General features: G+C 48.4%; 1 protein-coding gene across 2 annotated transcripts in view; it reads right to left on the bottom strand.

Annotated features, from left to right (window-relative positions):
• PNPLA7 (patatin like phospholipase domain containing 7) overlaps positions 1-19,469 on the bottom strand; it is a 133,443-nt gene that overhangs the window by 59,147 nt on the left and 54,827 nt on the right. For both annotated transcript variants that reach the window (XM_031059253.1, XM_031059255.1), the window contains exons 19-21: positions 17,821-17,934; positions 5,003-5,063; positions 1,949-2,098 (exon numbers count right to left, since the gene is read on the bottom strand). In XM_031059253.1, coding sequence (XP_030915113.1) covers positions 1,949-2,098; positions 5,003-5,063; positions 17,821-17,934 — 325 coding nt within the window. The remainder of the gene's footprint in view (positions 1-1,948; positions 2,099-5,002; positions 5,064-17,820; positions 17,935-19,469) is intronic.

Raw genomic sequence — 19,469 nt, 5'->3', positions numbered from 1 at the left:
GGCCTGCAGAGCCTGAGGGGGCTCCGGGCCTGGTGCGGGGCCTGGTGCGAGGCCCGGGCGCTCCTGTGCCAGCGGTGTTTGGGACCAGATGGCTCCTGTGTTTGCCCACAACACTTTCCTCTTCCCACTGCAGCCGTCTGCTCCCTTTTGGCAACAACTTCAGGTGCCAAGGGTGTACAGAACCATCTCGAGCTGCCAAGCACGGCACAGGCGTCAGCGCAGGGGAGGAAGGGAAAAGGGTGAAAGAGGAAAGGCCGAGTGACTCCCTCAAACCCCCCTGGGCACCTGCCTGCTGCTTTCTGCCCAAATGGGTGTTTTTATTCTGAATAGTCCATCTACCTACTTAAGTTTCTGTTTGTTTTATTTACAGGCTCTTAGTGTTGTCACACATCAAAACAAGCTGGCAGTGATCCCTAAGGAGTCCCCATTAGCAATACAGCTCCATTATGGATGTAACATTTTTCTGCCATCTCCAAAATAAGAGGAATCTTCAAACACCCACAAATTAGTTCTCACTGTAACAAGTCTCCACCATAAATTGCACATAAATTCAGACTTAAGAGGTTAAAGAGCTCATGCACCACTGGCTTCTTCCTCTGCCTGTTCACCCAGAAGATTTTTAAGCACAAACAGGAGTGTCAGCTCCAGACACTAAAAGTCAGAAAGAAAATTACCAATAAATGTAAGTGGTTCCACCTCAAGCACCACATAACCTGTACTTTTAAATAAGCCATGAGAGAGCAGACTAATAATTTCTCAAAGGACTACAGGAGATTCACTCAAGAGATCTGTAACAGCATTTGAGGATGAAAAGAGGATGTTCAGGAAATGTCAAACACCACTAATGAACATAAAATGAATTCTGAATTAAATACATGAGTTTTGTGAGGAACTGGAATGTGCACAAGTAACTTCACCCATGGATAAATTAATGACTCAGCCATGAGCTGAACACATGGTTTTGTGGGCATGAGACAGACAAACAAGCTGGCAACAAATGGGACAATGATTTCAGACTAAACTTCGGATTTCCAGTGCCAATCTGGATCTCCCCCATGAGCCTCTTCCACCAAGTCTTATCCTTACCATTCATGTACAACCACAATGCAAGAAAACTGCTAAGAAACCCTTTGCTGAATGAAGCTTTTCAGCTGAGAAGGCCTGGAGCACTCTCATCCATGAGCTGGACAGAACAAGACCCTCAGGCACCATGGGAACGGTGCCTTGGTGTGGGATGTGTCTCCTGGAGTGACTGTGGGCAGCTGAGGGCAGCCAAGACAAGGGCAGAGAGGCTGGTGAGTATTTCCAAGTCATTAAGACAAAGGGGTTTTCCACTATATTTAAATGCATGCTAAGGATGGGAATAGAGAAGGAAGAAGCATGGAAAAGGCTGATCTGACCACTGCTGCAGAATCACAGAATGGTTTGGGTTGGAAATTACTTTAAAGATTACCTGTCCATGGACACCTTCCACTACCCCAGGTTGTTCCAGCCTGGCCTTGGACACTTCCACTGATGGGGCAGTCCCAGCTTCTCTGGGGCAACCTGTGCCAGGGCCTCCCCACCCTCACAAGAATTTCTCTCTAATCTGACCTAATCCTGCCCTGAGTTTATAACCATTCCCTATCGTCCTGTGAGGACCCAGCCATATAAAAATTCTCTCTCCCTCCTCTTTTATAAGACCACAGGATTCTCTCCAAAACCTCCTTCCCAGTCCTATGACCATCCCCAGGTACTGCTACCCCCTAACACAGCATGGACCCCCCTGTGACAGGTGCCAGCAGTTCTCACTGTAACAAGCCTCCACCATAAATTGCACATAAATTCAGACTTCAGAAAGTTAAAGAGCTCATGCACCACTGGCTTCTTCCTTGCCACTGTGACCCCCATGGCTCTCTGGAGTGGCCAGCAGGGCTTGTTTGCTGGGATGCCACCAGGGAACACTCACCCACAGCACTGAGGGCGTGCTTGAGCTCCAGGGTGAAGGCTGTCAGCGGCACCTCCTCAGACACCGGCATGATCGCCACCGTGGACAGGTTGCTGGCAGGATTCCCTGCATCCCACTTGCTGCTGGAGCTGTGCAGTCCCAGAGGATGACCTGTTCACAGAGAAAACACCTGCCATCAGTCAGCCAGGCTGCAAAACGTGGAATGTCACCTGCAGGCATGAGGGAAAGTGTCACTGTGTCAGCAAGCTGCTCAATGTCACAGAAACGGAACACAAACCTCCACAGCATGTGAGAGCAGAGTTCCCACATATTTCATTTTAAGAGGATGGAGATCAGTTTCCATCATTTTTGGTTGCTGGTACAGCATGTGTGGGTTGAAGTCAGGCAATGTTAAAATATGCCAGGAATACGTTAAATGAAACATGGATCTACCTGACCCAGGAAGACAAAGGATAAAAAAGCACTTAAAATCTCTTTACCACAACTTTGGAACTGATTCCATGTGACCGTGTTCACAGGGGTCATAGGATGAGGGAAAAGACAAGGATCTGACTCCATGTTTCAGAAGGCTTGATTTATTATTTTATGATATATATTATAGTAAAACTATACTAAAAGAATAGAAGAAAGGATTTCATCAGAAGGCTAGCTAAGACTAGAAAAAGAATGATAACAAAAGCTTCTGTCTCAGACAGAGTCCGAGCCAGCTGACTGTGATTGGCCATTAATTAGAAACAACCACATGAGAGCAATCACAGATCCACCTGTTGCATTCCACAGCAGCAGATAATCATTGTTTACATTTTGTTCCTGAGGCCTCTCAGCTTCTCAGGAGAAAAAATCCTAAGGAAAGGATTTTTCATAAAAGATGTCTGTGACAATTCCACGAATTAGCTTAACTAACAAAACCTCCAAACCTGGTGTGCAGTATTAAAATATTCCAAAATTTTCCAAAACTTAACAATCCTTTTCTTATGGTATTCCTAAGCAAGGAAGGAAATAGCTGTTTTCAACACAGCTCCTATAGAAAATGTGCATCTCTACCTGTTTTCCCTTCTCTGCAAGACGCAGAGCTTTACAGATATGGGCTTAGGAGCATTAAAATATGGAACCTCTGAAGTAGCTGCAAAGTGCCTGGGAAGTATCTTTAATATAATCTGGTGAGCAAGGACAGAGGAAAAGCAGTTTTTGAGAGAAATCTGCAGTGCATGTGAGGAAGATCAAGATCTTCCCAGACAGCTTAGAGCTGGTAAAGGTCAAGGTTCTACAAACTGTTCTTGTTCTGATACTCTTTTTCCTCTTTAGCTGAGCCTTCTCAGAAAATCTCACTCTGCTGCTAATGCCTGTCAACTCAGCTCTGAGAACACAAAAAAAATTTGAATTTAAGTTGGGATTTCACATCCTGCTTATCTCATTTCACCAGCAAAGGCCTAAGATGTACCATCAGGGTGAATTCTTGAGCTGAGCATGTGGAAATACTTGATATCCCCTGTGCAAACCCACTCAAAGGCTCAATGCCAGAGTGACAGACCACTGCAGGACACAAAGAAACATCAGATAAACTTTGTAAAAAAAATATTCAGCAATTGAGTTATTCATTTCAAATCTTCTAAAACAGCTCTGCACAGAACATTAAATAGTTTTCCCCCTCCTTCTAGTGATCTTCAAGAAGATATCTGTAGGTTTAAACAGGTTCCACATCACAGCTCAACCCCTTCATCTTCACAGGCCCTTCCCTCCTCAGAACTTCAATGGTGATTCTCTGATTGAACTCCTGTTACTCTCACTAATTTTCCTCCCACTTTCTGTTTCCCCCACTTTGCCCTGTTTCTGAGGCAGTGTAGGCTCTGCCCTGGGCCACAGAGGCATTTCAGCAGGCACAGAAGTTTAAGTACAATTTTCACCAGGCATTTGTGCACAAGAGGTTGTGCCCAGAGAGCTGAGCAGGTGAAGAAAGAGCAGATTCCCTTCCCCAGACTGCTCTGAAACAGGAAAGTGGGTGACCTTCATTTCCAGTCTCCTTGGAATTTAGCAAAACCAGCAACTGAAGGAATTAAAACCCCCCAACCAAACAAAACCCAAACAATCCTCAGCATCAAAGAGCCCCACAACACCCCCAGCAGTTAACAGGCATCTGTTTGCTTTCAAATGCTGCTCAAGGAAATTGGGAGAATTCCCTCCTACTCCCTTCAGTCAGTAAAGAGGCTTTGTGTTGGTGCTGCCACAAACACAAAGCTGCAGAAGCAACCCATGGCAGGCCATTTCCTCCCAGACAATTCATTAAAATACTGCAAATCCAGGCCTTTGAAATCAGTCTGTGCTGCTGCTGCTCAGCATGGTGCTCTGATTCCAGCCCATTACAGCTGCTGTTTCCAATGCTCCCTTCACATTGCTCTTGCAAGAAATTCCAGGGAAATTTCACTGCACATAGGCAGCAACACTTCTGGATCTCAATTGCAAATCATTTCATTCCCACATCCAGCTAGCCATGCTCTGCCAAAACCATCATGTGTACACAGATACAATGAAATCACCATCCACGTGCACCTGCAGCTGTTAACAGACCACAGAATCCCTGATTGGTTTGGGCTGGAAGGGACATTAAATCTCATCCAGTGCCACCCCTGCCATGGCAGGGACACCTCCCACTGTCCCAGGTGCTCCCAGCCCTGTCCAGCCTGGCCTTGGGCACTGCCAGGGATCCAGGGGCAGCCCCAGCTGCTCTGGGCACCCTGTGCCAGGGCCTGCCCACCCTGCCAGGGAACAATTCCTAATTCCCAAGATCCCATCCAGCCCTGCCCTCTGGCAGTGGGAGCCATTCCCTGTGTGCTGTCCCTCCATCCCTTGTCCCCAGTCCCTCTCCAGCTCTCCTGGAGCCCCTGCAGGCCCTGCAAGGGGCTCTGAGCTCTCCCTGGAGCCTGCTCTTCTTCAGGCTGAAATTTAGCAATGCATTTCCTTTCCAAGCATGCATGGCCTGTTTCCAAATTTAAGGATTCAAGTCTGGCTCCAAGGAAGCCCCAGCATCAATGGGAATAGTCCAGGAATGAGTCTCACCTCCCTGCTGCAGACTGCCAAGGATCTTCTCGCCCAGCAAGTGAATAAGTCTGGTCACAACCTGGGAGAGAAAGAGAAAAAAAGAAATATTCAGGCAGAATGTACTGAAAGTAGAGCATCCACGTGGAGACTTCCAAACTTTTTTAAGATGTTCCCTCAAGTTGAGCCACACAGAGTCAAGGGTTTGCAGCTGCAGCTTCTTTCCTGGCTGTAATTTGTGGTGATTGGCCATTTGTCTTGGTTTCTCCTACCTTGTTTTACTTTAATTTGGAAAAACAAGAAAACAAAACTACCCCGGAACAGGCAGGATTTAACTTGCTTTGGGGAAAAAAAAGAAGATTATTTGGGGAAACATGTCAAATTGTGTTTCCAGCTCTCCTCATTTCTTTCTGCAGTGCACCTGCCCCTCTAAGTACTCTCAGTGCTCAGTGGGTCCTCCACCTTTTGTAGGTGCTAAAGGCTCAAAAAGATCCAAACCTGTGCTCAAACAGACCCTTCCCCAATCCTGGTGAATGATTTACAATAGCCAATTTAAAATATTTGGGGGAAAAAAAGGGGAATAAACACACCCCCTAAACACCTGCAGAATCAAAACAAACTCCCTAAGAAATTGCCTTCCCCCTCAAATCATATCTGCCTGGTAATTCATGTTTGAAGACACACATGTGCTCCCAGCTGTTTTTCCAGCAGGACTCACATAAATATAAACTAATATTCCAATAGCCAAATGTATCTCCAAACTGACAAGCCTCTCTCCAACATGACCAATCAATAATTCCTGACAAGTGGGATAGCAGAAGACTAATCCTTGCAATATCAAGAAGTGACAGACATAGAAAATGCAGCATTTTTTCTGAAAGCTCTACACAGATGTTTTACCAAATAAGGAAAAGAGTTATTTAAATGCATTAAGGATTAATAGAGCAATCATTAAATATCCCCTCTAGACAACTCTAGGTCAAAATAGCTCAGGAGGACATGAAAAAACCTCAAAACAACTGCCACAACAGAAGTTCTCCAAGGTCAACAAGCAAAACAAGCAGCAGATAAACACACCTTGTTCCCACAGGAACAGGGACTTTGGGATGCAGCTTTCACATCAAGGGCCACGTAGGCATCAAGACAGGCCAGGATGCCCACCTGAGTCATTTACACATCCTGCCTTACAAACAAAATCTAATGCAGCAAATTCCCCTACACTGTGAAATGCTGTGGATAAAACACTGATGTGTTTTAAGTCCTCTGTGGGAAAAGGGGGAAGAGCAAACAGAGGGTTCCAGCACAAGGGTGACTTGTGGTGGAGCACAGAAAAAGAGTTACCAAGGTTATTTCAGGGATTTCATGGCATGGCTTGGGTGGAAAAAACCTTTAAAGCCCATCCAGTGCCATCCCTGCCATGGCAGGGACATCTCCCACTGTCCCAGGCTGCTCCCAGCCCTGCCCAGCCTGGCCTTGGGCACTGCCAGGGATCCAGGGGCAGCCACAGCTGCTCTGGGCACCTGTGCCAGTTCTGCCACATAGCCATGACTGCAAGTTGGTGAAGATGCCACATCAACATCTCCTTGGTGACCAGGACAAAGGCCTTGGAAGTGCCTCTTCCTTGCCCAGGAGCAGGCACAGTGTCCATGCCCACTGCCACCCATGTGGGGAGGACAGCAGGAAAGCTCCCAGCCTCCTGCCTTATCCTGGAATCTCAGACAGCACCTAAAATGCTTCCCCTTGTCCAAAATGCAACAGAATCTGATGGTCACTCAACCACACAACTCAACACCACCAAGCTCTGAGGCTCTGGGATTCCCCAAAGGCGCCGCACGTGGCTACAGAAAACTAACCCAGCCATGGGGAGAATTCAGGGAAACAGGGAATTCTTCACAAAAATAGAGACTGATGGCTCTTGCTAAAGGAGATAATCGGTCCCCAGAGCACATTTGCTATACCCAGCTCACAGGCTTCACCTAAACCTGCAGCAGCACAGCAGGACTTTCCTTCAGCAGTTTTGGGAGGTGCCGTGAACATCTTACACTTCTGAAGCACTTAAGCATCAGAATTTTAATTACTTACTAAAACCATCTCCTGTATTTATAACTTTTTCTGCTTTACAGGCAGCTAAGGAGAGCTCCAGCTAAGTTACAAAATATGTCCAAGGTTAATGATGGAACTAAGAATAGAACCTATTGGTCTCATTTTCCAGTTGGCTGCTCCTATTACCGGGAAATATTATTTGTCTTGTTTGCTGGAGCAAACCTTACAGCCTTGGTATGTATAGATAGGGAAAATTATTTCCCTGGTGACTTTGTAGAACAAGCAAAGCTGCTCCCCAGAACGGGATGAGTCACTCTGTCGCAGTCATGGCAACGTCCAAGGAACATCAATTTGGGATCCGAGCTCAGAACTGAAATTTCCACAGAGTTTTATATTACATACACCAGATATCTTCTCACAAAAAGGCAATGTTTTCCTCTAAAAGGGACTTGTCCATCCTTCTGAGGGAGAAGTCAATACAAATCACATCCTTCCATCAACAGCAGACCTGACCTGATTGACCCACAGCCCTCACTGTGGAGGGCAGCAGGAGCAGCTCTCCCCAAATTCAGGGCAGCTGGGGAGAACTGAAAAGCAGCAGGAAAAATTCATCCTTCAGGTTTCCAAGCCCCTTTATTCTCACTCCCACGCAGCAGCAGGGCACGGGAAGGAGCAGCACAGCTCAGTGCAGCCCAAGAGACAACAAGGAAGCCAAGGGATCTGGGAGAGGACAGGGATGGCTTGGGAAAGGAACAAGCAGGAATCAGCCCTTGGGCTAGGAGCAAAAAAGCAGGAATCAGCCCTTGGGCTAGGAGCAGAATGACAGAGATTGAAGGGAAACAATTACTCCAAGTAATTGTCTGGAGGAGAAGGAGGCAAAGGGCAGGTATAGGGTGGGTAGCTCGGTGCAGAATCTGGGCTGTGACTCAGCAGTCCCAAATCCCTCCTGTTCAGCTGCACTTTGTAAGAAATTCAGGGTGAGGCTGAGTCTCTTCTCCCAGGTAAGAAGCGACAGGACAGGAGGGAACAGCCTCAAGCTGTGCCAGGGAAGTTTAGTTGGATATTAGGAAAACCTTCACTGCGAGGGAGGTCAAGCACTGGCACAGGTTGCCCAGGGCATGGTGGAGTCACCATCCCTGGAAGTGTGGATGGGGCACGTAGGGACATGGGTTAGTGGTGACCATGGTGGCACTGGAGGAATGGTTGGACTTGATGATCTTGGGGACTTTTCCAACCTTAACAATTCAAGAAAAGCTCTGGGAATTTGCAGTGAGGTAGGGCAGGAACTGGAGTGACCTGGAGAACACAGCGAGTTTCCCTCCTGTGGGAGTGCAGCCCCCAGCACTGCCCCACACTCCTGAGCCAGGGACAGCCTGGGCACTGCTCCTCCCAGAGCCTTCTGCCCCCTTCCCCAGCCAGCCTTTCTCAATCACAGTGCCAGCAGAGCCCAGAACACTTCCCAGACATCTGCACAAGTGGAATTCTCTCATTTTCACCATCACCCAGGGCTAGACAGCCCTCCTGGTCGGAAGCGTCTGCTGTGCTCACCCTACGGCACATCCTGGATTTTACAGCCTCTTCAGCACCCAGCCCTGCAAACACCCCTCCTGCTGGCACAGGATCAGGCAGCTTCAATTTAAGGCTTGAAGAAAAATCTGCAAGAAGGCAGCGAGTGAGAGCCCAGACAGATCAAACAACACCAGCAGGCTCCTAAATGAGGCGAGGATCGTTAATTGCCTGTAGTAAAGCAAACGCAGCTTTTGGACCCCTCACGCTGGGGATGGAGCTGAGCTTGGTTCAGTGGGTGAGGAAGGGGAATTAATCCTTGCTCATGATTAGGAACAGCAGCAGCAGCGAGTGCAGCCAGCTCAGTTAATCACAGTTAATCACAGTAATGAGCAGCAGAGCTGTGGATTGGACACTTGGCTGCCAGGACAGGTCTGCTCAGAGCTCCCCAAACTGCCAGGGAACACAGCTTCCAACCCCCCCTGCTCCCTGCCCAGGCTGGGAGGTGACTCAAGAAGGTCATAGAGGACCTAAAGAGGCACTACAGAGGCTCATGGAATGAGTCTGGAGCCATCGGGTCTGCCCAGGTCAGGGAGGTGACTGAGTTCACCATCAAAAATATCCCCAAAGCACACAAAACCCCTCTCTTCTGAGCTTATGCAAGAGTTTTCAGGCCAGAAGGACAAAATCTGACCTTACAGGTCTAAAAAACTGAGTAAATCTCCATTTCAAAAGCTACTTGGGGCTGCAGGTGCATCAGTGCTGTTCTCCAGAAGCCCCAAACCCCTCCAGCTCCCACAGACACCACTGCAGCTGTCACCTCATCACCCTGGCCCAGGGCAGGATGTTCAGGCGAGACACTTTCCAAGGGAAATGACCACTTCTCCTCCTCCTCCTGCCACCCACTCCCCTTTTCAGATGAACTCCCAAGACATTTCTGCGCACGGCAAAACAGGACAAAGAGTTTCTGTTTCTCCAATGGTGTTGGAGAGCACTTCCCCCAGAACAATTCCACCTCTCCCCTCACCATCTCACCTACCTACATCTCACCTTCCTGGCTGCTTCTGGATCAACTCCATCCCAGTGAGACCCACTCAGGCTCTCCCAGCACCCCAAACCTCTCCTGTCTACTGTGACAATCTGTTCCTCCACCTGCTACAGAGGAGCTTCTGGGAAACCATTAATACTCCCTGTGCTAATTAATGTTCAATTACTCCACAGACCTGCAGCCTCTGCATTCGTGGCAGGGCAAGGCCCAAACACCACATCCCAAGGGGCTGCATTTCCTTTCTTTAGGATGATTAATTCCTGTTTCAAGAGCAGGATGTAGCCAGGCAGGATCTCAGCTCTGCTCTTGCTGGTGCAGCACAGAGCTGAGTGCTCCATCTATCCTGGGGCTGAGGTGTTATCAGAGCACCACTTGCTCCACAGCCACTGGAATTCCCACACCAAGAGGTTACAGTCACTCTGCAGTGCTGTATTTCCTATAATCCCTTTAAATATTTCCAACTACTACCTACCCCTGCTAATCTTCCAAGGCTGGGTTCTGGTTAAAGCTTTTGTTCCTATTCAACTGGGAAACTCAAGAATTCATTTACAAAAAGCTCCTTTGAAAGTGATTTTCATGAGAATTCAGCTGGAAAATACTTTCCTGTGGACATTTATTTCAATCTGTGAATACAATGGATGTGAATACTATGGGATGGCCTGGCAAATCGAATTATCTGCTGATAGACAACAACTAATCCAAACAAAGCTTCCTACATCATAGGTAACTCTTGATTTAGAGAAAACTATACATGAAAGGGGCCTAGAAGAAATGTGGAGAAAGATTATTTATAAGGGCTTGGAGGCACAGGACACAAGGAATGGCTCCCACTGCCAGAGGGCAGGGCTGGATGGGATATTGGGAATTGGGAATTGTTCCCTGTGAGGGTGGGCAGGCCCTGGCACAGGGTGCCCAGAGCAGCTGGGGCTGCCCCTGGATCCCTGGCAGTGCCCAAGGCCAGGCTGGGCAGGGCTGGGAGCAGCCTGGGACAGTGGAAGGTGTCCCTGCCATGGCAGGGGTGGCACTGGATGGGCTTCAAGGTGCCCTCCAACCCAAACCAGTGTGGGATTCTAAATCAGGGGAAAGTGTCACTAAATCAACACCAATAGCCAAATTCACAGCCACAACTAACTGATAGAAGGTCCTGCGTACTACAAACCCCTTTTAGTTACAACAGAAGAAATATATAAAAGCATATGTGAGAAGAAAACACCTAAACCCCAAACTATAAAATACATTCATCACCTGAGCCCAATCCTGCCCCAGGGTTCAGCTTTCACTGTTTGTGATTTTAAATCAAAGCTCCTGTGCACAGAAGCCAAGGGCCAGGCCCAGGAAGCCTCCCCAGCCCTGGCAGGTTCCTGGCAGGCTCCTGGGCCAGGACAGCACCCTTGGCTGGAGGAATGAACCTGCCAGGGCTGTGTCAGCCCTGCACAGCCAAGGGATGTGTGCAGCCCTACAAACTGAATGGGGTTTTCCTCTTTGGATCCTCCACCACCATCCACACCCAACAGACCAGGATGCTGCAGGGAACAGGAGCCTTGGAGGGGAGCTGTGGACTCTCCAGTGCCTTTCAAGTCTAACAATAAGATGCTTCCTAGTTCAGCTTTTAAAACTTCAGTCACTCCCAAACTGCAATCACAGAATACTCTGAGAACCTCCTGAGCTGGAGGGACCCACCAGGATCCCCCAGCCCAGCCCCTGTCCCTGCCCAGCCCCCCCACAACCCCACCCTGTCCATCCCTGGCAGCGCTGTCCAAAGGCTCCTGGAGCTCTGGCAGCCTCGGGGCCGTGCCCATTCCCTGGGCAGCCTGGGCAGTGCCAGCACCCTCTGGGGGAAGAGCCTTTTCCTCATTTTAACCTAAACCTCCCCTGATACAAGCCATTGGTCACCAGAGAGAAATTAAATATGTTAAATAACAATCTATTGGTGCCTCCACAGCAGGGTACTGCAGAGCTTCACATCCAGGTGTGATTTAGTTAAAAAAGGTAAAAAACCTGTAAAAGGGCTTTGTGCCACACAGAGACTCTGTGGATGAGCTGCCATGAAAAACAGGCCTGACAAGGGTTTTCTGTTCTACAAATAAGAACAATTGGAGTAAAATAGTGCAAACAGCCATTTTTACCCACACAAATCCACAGAACAGCTTCTGGGAAGCTCTTTCCAGGAGCTGAGATTATCCTTGACCAGCTTTCTTAAGGGCCTTTTTTAAGGGACAAGGGAGGAGGAGAGGTAAATTAGATCCTCAGCTTGAATAAAACCAGGGTGTTACTGAAGTTTCACATGGCCCCAGATCAGACAAACACTGGCTTGTCCTGGAATCAGGGAGCTTAGCAAGGGGTCTCTGATTGAAACTTTGACGTTTGATCAGCCTGTGACAAAGCAAATCCTCAATGCTCCCTCACAACAATTCCTGGCACCTTTTCAAATGCTGCTGAAGCCCACAGAGGAACTGAAGCTTTATCCTGGGGCTGTTTGAGCTTCTAATGCTTGGGATCAATCGTGTCTTGAAGAAAAATGTCATTCTGGCACCGGTGCTGATTAAATCCCCCCTCCTGCCAGCCTCACTCAGTGACCACGGTGCTCCCACTGAATTCCTTCTTTTCATATCCACTGCTCTTATAGTCGAGGAACACTTACTGGAATGGCCCAGGACAACAAATACAGAAAAATCCAGAAGCACAGCCTCTCCTGACCTATCCCCAGTGCCACATCAAGCCTAAGCCATGATGCAGAATGTGCCCAGTTCTTGTGGGCAGCACTTTGAAAAGAGAGCACATTACAGAGCTCACTTTGTAAGGCAGATAACCCTGGGGAAGGCTCCAGCCACTTCACAGAGGCTCTGGCTCAAATACTCCTATGAAGATAGCAGAACTCCACTTGGAGATGGATGACAGGTTCTGAATATATTTAAAACCCAAGGGCAGACTCAGAGAATTAAAAGAAAGATGCAGAAAAACTCTTTCTATTTCTCAGCACGCGTTTCCAGCACGCCAAAGGTTGTCTCACAGTTCAGCCCCCACAGCTCCCAAGCAGATTCTCAGCAACCAGCAGGTCTAAATTCCAAGTTAGAATTCTAAAAACTAACTCAGCTTAAAAGAGTCAAAGCTAATCTAGGAAATGTGATCCCAGCTCTGCAGCAGTGCTGGAACATCTCTGTGATCTGCTCACAGATTTTTGTGCTCTCGCTGCTGCCTCGACGCTGCTTTGTGGTGCCAGGAATCGTGAGCTGGTTCCCTGTCCTACTTTCCAGAACTGAAGGCAGGGATGAAAATAGAAAGAATCAATTCCTTTCCACTCCTTCAAGGCTGGAGAGCTTTGAACAGCACCAGAAATGAGCACAGAGGCTGTCAGGGAGCAAATGCTCTGGCTGGCAGAGAACCCTGAGGGCTGTGCTGGAGAGCTGGGGGCACCAGGGTGGACAGAAACATTAAGTTTGGCACCATGGACCACTTTCCATTGGGAATGTCTAGGATGCCATATCCAGAGTGAATCAAGGTTGAGATGCTTTCCTGAGAAGCCACACTAAGTAAGCTTGACTTCTTCAGACTGAGCAGGATCTAGAAATCAACATCTGTCGTTTCTGGGCACATAATCTGGAGTTTTGGCTGTTATTTATAACTGAAGTCAGGCTCCCCACATTCTCCCATCTGTTTCAGCCCTCAGGATAACCTGAGCTATGGTGGGTCACTTGGAAGATCCCAGCAGATCAGCTCCTGTCTCTCCCAGGACCAAAGCAGCTCTCCAGGAGAAAAAACAAAGGGCAGTCACATGGATCTCCCCCAAGGATCAGCCATTCCACTTCTCCAGATTGTACATCTCAGCTCAAGGAACTGGAATGACTGCCTGGACTAACAGAGCACGATTTCCCTCATTTCACACAGTTCTCACTGGCAAGCACCACCCACGTCCTACAATTTTCTTACGCACCAGGTAATGTTTTCTTACAATGCATTCCAGAGTTGGAACCCTTCCTGGATCACCTACAAACACAGCATGGCTGGGGAAGAGTCTGCAGGATGGAGTCCTCCCACTAATTCCTAAGATAAAGGGGTTTTCAGCCTTCATAGGAACTGTCTGGAGCCTGATGAGGGGGCAGCTCTGATCTCTGCTCCCTGTGACAGGCACAGGATCTGAGGGCACGGCTGGGGCTGGGCCAGGGCAGCTCAGGCTGAGCTCAGGGCAAGGTTCTTCCCCCAGAGGGTGCTGGCACTGCCCAGGCTGCCCAGGGAATGGGCACGGCCCCGAGGCTGCCAGAGCTCCAGGAGCCTTTGGCCAGCGCTGCCAGGGATGGACAGGGTGGGGTTGTGGGGGGGCTGGGCAGGGACAGGGGTGGGATTTGATGATCCTGGTGGGTCCCTCCAGCTCAGGATATTCTGTGGTTCCTTGGTTCTGTAAAGCTCAAGGGTAACAAACTGAGAGGAAACCCAAGCTCAGGAACTGCCCAGTTTTTGGCTGTTAACACACACACACTTCAGGCTCTGCAGAAGCTGCCAAGAGGTACACCAAAAAAATCCAGTTCTCCCCTGAACTAAGAGAGGATTTCACCTGACTTGGGGACCAGCACCTCTCTTTGATCATTGTTCACCAAGTGAGACTCATGGCAACTCACCCTCAGCAGGCAGTGCAGGAGCATGGAGCTGACAGAGGCAGAGCTGCTTCCTGCCCTGTGTTTTTCTGCTTTGCAGAGGGAAATCCTCCACCACTGCTGAATCACCAGCCAGCTCTTGCTACCCAGTCAATTATTTCAGAGCTATTGCACCTGCTATCCCTTCATTACTTTATTACTTCTGCTTGAATGGGGAAAACAACATCATAAACCCTGTGTATAAATCACTCTCCTAGAATAACAGCCAAGGAAATAGGACAGAATTCATTTGGTCCATCCCTCTGCTCAGCACTAAGCATTACTCCACTGATCATTTTAGAAGAGGTTATAAAAACAAGTAACAATCTTTTAGTCTTTCTGGAGAGTAGAATGAGCTTTTCCTCACTGCAACTGCTGCCATTTCAGCTCAGTCCCAGTTGCTCTGTTCCAGTATGGTGAGCAGCATCTGCCCTTTCCAGCACAAGACAGCTTTATACATCTGAAAATAGCTACACCATGTCTTCCCTTAACCTTCTATGGGCTTTTTGTCTTTATAGGTCAGTATTTCCAACCAGCACTCAGCTGCCTCCTTGTGCTCCAGACTCTCCTCCTTTGGTCTGCCTCTGCCTTCAGATGTGCTGCCAAAGCTGGTGCTGAAGCTATTCCAGCATCAAGGACAATATCAGAAATTCTTCACTCCAAAAAGCATTCTGTTATCATAGTTTGGGGTTTTTTTGCAACTGTGGGACACTGTCCAGGCATGGGCAGCTTTTGATCCTCTAAAGCCTGGATTCTTCTTCTAATAAAGTGGACCAGCCCCTGTCCTCTGCACAACATTTATCAGTTTCCAGCTCAAGCATTTCTCTCCAGTAAAATCCTTTGAAGTTTACTTTGGCTGTTCTGATTGTCTCCCAAATTTCAACCCTATAGTTCTGCTCCATCACTTCAATTCTCTCTCACTTCTGTCCTTCCTCTCTTACCTGCATCCAAAGCAGGGTGGGCAGCAGGGCAGGGGGGATTGTGCCCCTGTGCCCTGGGCTCAGGTGAGACCCCACCTGCAGAGCTGCCCCAGCCCTGGCCCAGCTCAGGGAGGAGCTGGAGCTGCTGCAGAGATCCAGAGGAGGCTCCAGGGGGATCAGAGGATGGAGCAGCTCTGCTGGGAGGAGAGGCTGGCACAGCTGGGATTGTTCACCTGGACAGGAGAAGCTTTGGGGGGACCTCAGTGTGGCCTTGCAGGGCCTGGAGGGGCTGGCAAGAAACATGGAGAGACAATTTACAGAGGTCTGGAGTGCCAGGACACAGGGAATGGCTTCCACTGCCAGAAGGCAGGGATAGATGGGATATTGGGAATTGGGAATTGTTCCCTGGCAGGGTGGGCAGGCCCTGGCACAGGGTGCCCAGAGCAGCTGGGGCTGCCCCTGGATCCCTGGCAGTGCCCAAGGCCAGGCTGGACAGGGCTGGGAGCACCTGGGACAGTGGGAGGGGTCCCTGCCATGGCAGGGGTGGCACTGGATGGGCTTTGAGCTCCTTCCAACCCAAAGCATTTCCTGATGGACTTAACAGACAAAAAAGAAAACACACAAGGATTATGAAATCTTATTAAAATATTTTACCTTAAGTTTTTAAGACAGTCTGAAGGCATTAACTGCATAAATCACCTACAGAAAGTGGATCTTATGTTCCTCTTTCTATTTCTAGTGGGGTTCTAAAACAATCCCATAGGGAAAAAATACAAGTTCTCACATTTTCTACCAGTTTAACATCTACTTAGAATTTCGAGACCTCAAACAGCAGCACGAATGTGTCTTTCTAACAACCTGTGTTGCAACACATTTCCTTAAAATATCTATTTTAGCATTTTGTTTCATTGCAACTAATTAGCCAGACCATAGGCAAGTCTAGAGAAAACTGATTCCATACTGAAAAAGGTCAGGAATTTGAGACTGATGGGCTTTACTCTTTATACATGGGAAGACATTTGAATTCTATTACAAATAAATGTTTTGAATTGTGCTATAAATGTAACACTCAAGCTCAATTTTAACAGCAAAGCAAAGAGATTCACAGCTCCACAGAGATCACTGTTCAGGGGAAAACAGCTCTGCCAGCTGGCAGAAAGGGAAGAGAGACACTGAAATAAATTCCTGCCCCAGATAAAGAGGCAGAATTAGAACCCAGCCTTAGTGCACAGCAGTGCTCAAGGCATTGCTCAGTGTTCAGGCCAGGCTGGATGGAGCAACCAGGTCTAGGGAAAGGTTCCCTGCCCATGGCATGGGTGGAACAGGATAAATTTTAAGGTCCCTTCCAACCCAAACCAGTCTGTGACACTGGAAATTCACAGTCTGTATGCTCAGCAGTTACATTGAAAATCACCCACTACACAAGTAGAAAGGTGGGTTTGAATCCTCCCTGGGTCATTCCCTCCCTCCTGGGTCAGTCACAAGGACAGGGATGACTGACAGCAGCCCCAGAGTGGATGGCACATGTTTGGGATGCCCCCAGTTTGTGGGGAGCTCCGTACTGAGCTCCCCGTTCATGAACCTGGGCAGGGAATCACATTAAATAGAGAGGAATAAACTCACAGGTCTGCTCAAGTGAGCTCCAGGGACCAGAAGTGCCTTAATAAGCCCCAACAGAAATTCAGAAACACTTGAGCAAAACTAATACTTACAGGGAAACCAGAAAGATTATTTTTCACTGACATAACTTCTGAACACTTATTGTCATAATTAAATTCTCCTGGCAATAGCACAGATAAAACTCCACCACTTTGGTACTATGAAAATGCCTGAACTGAGGCTTTATATTGTACAGTTTAAAAAAAATTATTATAGGTGCTAGGAAAGCAAGAGAATACAAATATTTAAATCAGGTTTATTATTTTTGCAGAATTTTTTAAAGAAATCTGATTTTAAAAAAAGCCTAGGTCTTCAAGACAGCAAAATGACAAATCAGAAATAATGTGAAGTAACAGCATTAAAGAATTGCCTGTAAGGCCAATGCAATGATTTAGTGCTTAGTATAATGTCCCTGATGCACTTAGGGACAAAAGAATTAAATTTCAAGTCCGTCAGTCTCCAAATTTGCAGGAGAGAGATATAATGTCAAGTGAATTAAAGAAGATGGATGAGCTGATGGATTCAAAGGGAGCAATCAGAGTCTTCAGGACACAGACACATTTGGCAGTTGCAGAAGGAGGATTGACAACCTAAAATGGCAGGAAGAGGGAACCCACCCCCCAAATATCAAAGCTGTGGAAATAAAGGTACAGAGAACCAAGGGTGGACTCTGAGCCCCAGGAGGAGGAGGAGGAATGAATAACATTTTTAAAGGGATTTTAGAAGCCAAACTTGCATTTCCCATCAGTAGCACTCAGTGATTTCCACTTTGCTAACATCCTGCATTTAAGCAGAGCTCCTCCCAGATACACAAAGCAGCCCTGCAATAAAAACCTGATACAACTGATGGGAGGACAGAGCAAGGAAAGCTGCTGGAAGTCTGGGATGGATCCGCTCAGGCAGACAAGGAGCAGGCAATGTTTCCTCAGAATTCATCAATCACTCAGAAAACCCAGAGGATGTGGTGCTAACAGGCAGCCTGAGCCTCCCAGACATCCTTGGAGAGAGACAGGAAAATGCTTTTAATTCCCTTACCTGGGGGAATTTGCGTTTGATGGAGATCAGGGCCCCCTCCGGGAGCTTGGCCAGCTCCGAGTCCCGCACCGCGTGCACCGTGGTGGCTCTGGGCTGGTGGGTCAGGGCCTCCACCTGCAACACAGGGACAGAATCAGGGACAGAGCACAGGGACAGAGCTTCAGGGACAGAGAGAGCACCAGGGACAACTTCAGGGACAGAACACCAGGGGCAGAGCATCAGAGCGCCAGAGAGAGCACCAGGGGCAGAGCTTCAGGGACAGCATGAGGGACAGAGCACCAGGGACAGAGAGAGCACCAGGGACAGAGAGAGTACCAGGGACAGCATGAGGGACAGAGCACAGGAACAGAGAGAGTACCAGGGACAGCATCAGGGACAGAGCACAGGGACAGCATCAGGGACAGGGACAGAGCAAAGGGACAGAGAGAGCACCAGGGACAGAGCATGAGGGACAGAACACAGGGACAGAATGAGGGACAGAGCATCAGGAGGAGAGAGAGCACCAGGTACAGAGCACCAGAGCACCAGGGACAGCATGAAGGACAGAGCACGGGGACAGTTCCCAGCCTGTAGCAAACACCAGCACCAAGGGACAATTCCCAGCCTGTAGCAAACACCAAACAGCAGCATCAAGGGGTTGAACCCTTCCCAAGGACCTGTGCTGCTCCCACACACCTGGAGCAGAGCCCTGCCTGTCCCAGGGTGTCACCCAGGGCACCACAGCTGCCACAACCATCTCTGCAGCCCAAATCCCTCTGCCATGGGGCAGCTGCAGTTCCTCACAGAACCACAACCCACAGCCCCAGGGAGCCCCCAGAGGGAAAGTTTTGTCTGAGCTGCTTCCAACAGCTGCCAGAACAACCCCCAGAGTGAACTCAGCAGCCCTGAGAGCTTTCCAGCCCTCTGTGCTAATGGTGACAAAGCCATCCAAGAGCCAGGGAAACCCTGTTTCTCTACTGCTCCCTCTTTCCTCAATGCCACCCTGAAACATTTTCCATTTTACTTCTGGAAGCTGAATACCAATGACCTTGAAATAACTGAGACTTCCTAAAAACTAAAACAAAAAGTGGTGAGAGCAGGCTGGGTGAGCTTTGAGCAACGTGGGGTGGTGAAAAGTGTCCCTGTCCATGACAGGGGGTGGCAACAAGATGAGCTTGCAGGTCCCTTCCCACCCAAACTAGCCTGGGATTCTAGGGGCAAATCAGCACATTTGGGGCAAAAACGAGCATTGGTTTTTTTCACTATTTTAATTTATTTTTTTTAACATACGTATGCTTGCCTGTGCTGTGTAAAGAGGAATGCCTGAATGGTTCAGGCTGGAAGGGAGCACTGGAGCTTATCCAGTCCCACCTCCCTGCTCAAGCAGTCCCTCAGGGCTGTGTCCAGACAAGGAAAATCCACACCAGAACACACCTCCCTGACCAGTGCCCAATTATTCCACCTAGAAACATCTATTTTATTGACATTTGCAGTATAAAGAAGAAGATGGTGACACAAAAAGAGTTAATACAGAGATTTTCTCCTTTATGGAGAGAATCTGCCACCATATAAAACAACCTGGGGTAAAAAACCCAAAATGCAGCTGCTGCCCCAAACCCCACCTGCCCCAGACCTGCCACTGCCTCTTGTGCTGTGCGGAAATGCAGAAA

Source organism: Geospiza fortis, unplaced genomic scaffold, assembly GCF_000277835.1.
Source record: "Geospiza fortis unplaced genomic scaffold, GeoFor_1.0 scaffold85, whole genome shotgun sequence".
Lineage (NCBI taxonomy): Eukaryota > Metazoa > Chordata > Aves > Passeriformes > Thraupidae > Geospiza > Geospiza fortis.
Note: the sequence above shows the minus strand (reverse complement) of the source record. Positions and strands in the feature narration are given on the sequence as shown.